Source organism: Seriola lalandi, unplaced genomic scaffold (genome assembly GCF_002814215.2).
Source record: "Seriola lalandi dorsalis isolate HSWRI2012SDOR001 ecotype SW California unplaced genomic scaffold, Sedor1 jcf7180002054945, whole genome shotgun sequence".
Taxonomy (NCBI): domain Eukaryota; kingdom Metazoa; phylum Chordata; class Actinopteri; order Carangiformes; family Carangidae; genus Seriola; species Seriola lalandi.
In genome coordinates, this window is record NW_019525496.1 from 274,148 (window position 1) to 276,647 (window position 2,500).

The 2,500-nt window shown below is 39.7% G+C and overlaps 1 protein-coding gene across 1 annotated transcript in view; it reads left to right on the forward strand.

The window, feature by feature from the left end:
- Window positions 1-2,500, forward strand: part of LOC111644946 (receptor-type tyrosine-protein phosphatase mu-like) — a 101,682-nt gene that overhangs the window by 67,354 nt on the left and 31,828 nt on the right. Inside the window, exon 19 of the mRNA XM_087170317.1 lies at window positions 660-792. Within this exon, the coding sequence (XP_087026443.1) occupies window positions 660-792 (133 nt within the window). The remainder of the gene's footprint in view (window positions 1-659; window positions 793-2,500) is intronic.

Genomic DNA, 2,500 nt, shown 5'->3' on the forward strand with positions numbered 1-2,500 from the left:
TACTTTTACATCTCTGTCATGACCAGTTTAACACACATCCACACACACACACACACACACACTCACAGAGCAGGGTAATGGGTTTTTCATGGTGCTGACATCCCATCACATTATTCAGTCAGAGGAGAAGGACTCTGCTCTTCACCTCCTCTTCAGTCTCAGCTGCTGCTCTGCACAGCTGGACGCCACAGCTGTAACATCTCCATCACATCTCATTTGTTCTGATGAACACATGAATGTTTGACTGATGCAGTGTGGAGAGTCCAGTTATCAGCCACAATCATCCACTGATTCCACATCAAGTGGCTTTGATCATTGGGTAACACTTCATTACATCTTTATATACTGATCAAAAAGATCAATAATTGATATTAATGGTAGTTAATGGTTGTTAATGAAGGTTTAATGACAGTTTCCACTGAGTTAATGATATGATTTTGTTGTAGTTAAGTCGGTAGTTAACAGTAGTAAATGGTAGTTAATGTTAATATAATGTCAGTTATACAACAGGTAACGTTGGTTAATAGTTTCAGTGGCTGTTAGCAGGAAAGTTAATGGTCGTCAATGACAGAGGGTACTAACTAATGTTAGTGTAAGGTAACCAGTGATGAACGGGTAGCGTGAGCTAATGCTAACAGCTACTGTTGTTAACGTTCCAGGGGCTGCGACCAGGAAACCAGAACCAGAACAGGGGAACCAATCAGATCACACTGTGAAGATCGCTGGAGCCATTGCCGGTATCCTGCTCTTCATCATCATCTTCCTCGGAGTGGTCCTGCTGATGAAGAAACGGTGAGAACGATACAGACACACACGTCGTAACACACACACACACACACACACACACACACACAGTCAATTTGTTTGTTTGTTTGTTTGTTTGTTTGTTTGTTTGTTTGTTTGTTTGTTGGATGACTGCAGTCGTCTGATGTTGATTTTTATATTTGTATTCTTTTATAAGAACTCATTTATTCTTTGACTTTGATTTTTAAAAACAGAATCTATTAATTAATCACCATCATCAGCAACTGCCTTAATTAACATAAACCACGATGATGTCGTGGTCACACCTGGGACATTAATTAATATTATTTACTATGATAAACTCAGTTATTAATTAGTAATTATTAATTATCTACCAGTAAAAACACTGATTAACCACCATTATCTAGATATTGTTAATTGCTGTTAACTAACATTAACTACTAACGAATACTATACTAGTAACAGCCATTTACAACCTTTAACATTAACTAGCAGTCCTGCTTCACCAGTCACCAAATCTACAACATTAACTAACATTATTGACTAATAATAACCGAATAATTAGCATCAACTACCATTACAAACATAACTAGCAGGAGTTAACTAGCAGTCCTTGTACTGGTGTCCAGTACTATAGACCGGCTGCATGTATAAAACAGTTCGTGTTCAGAATTTTATTTCTTCAGCTTGTGACTCACAAATTAAAACACTTCATATGAGAGTGTGATAATTAATGACTCTGATAATTAACCAAATCATCCAGGTTTATTTAATGTTGTGTTCCTCATTTAAAGGAACAGTACACTTGTACTGATACTGTGGTCGTGGTTTGATTGTAGGTCACTGTAGATAAATGAAGTTTCCTCAGTGACAGTGAGGATGATGAGGATGAATAATGGAGCACATTGCAGCAGTAATCACCATTAAACTGTATGTGGACCCACTTTATTCTCCAACATCAAACACACAACCCCGCTGGGACACACACACACACACTAATATATACACAGCATTCACACATGATTTATCCTTCACACACACACACACATACACACTCACACACACACACACACACACACACACACACACACACACACTTAAACACAGAGAGAAAAGCTTCTGTGTTTGGAGAACGTTGAAGATGAGAGAGAAATTTAGATGAAAGAGCGTTTTATTCTTCTTTTTCCAGAGTCAACTGGAGCTGAATGGCTTCAGGCTACAGAGACACACATTTATATTTCACACACACTCAGTGTGTGTGTTGGTACAACGTGGAGAGTCTGAGTCAGACTCGTCTGTTGGGTCGATCGAGCTCTGATCTCTGTAACAGATATTAGAGAGAGAGGACGAGAGAGGTGGTTGTTCGGTGTCTAATGAGAGTTTTAATGTTGACAGGGTGCGTTTGATTTCCACTCTGTGACCTGACGGAGGTCAGTCTTATTAGAGCAGGAGTGAGAACAGTAAGCTGCATATTTAAGCTGTTTGGCTGCAGGGTGATCAGATACTGTAACCTTCCACCACTCAGGACATAAAGTAGACCCTCCCCTCCATGTCAGGACCAGTTGGCTGCAGGACGCCATGTCACTGTGAAGGCTGTGATCAGCTGGGATCAGCTGTGATCACTTCCTGTTTGCAGTGTATCATGATGTTTAACTGTGAAACTGAAGGAAACTTAAAAACTGGAGGATTCTCAGTGAAGTTCCACAGACTCTGTTTTTCTGGAGCTTTATTCTGG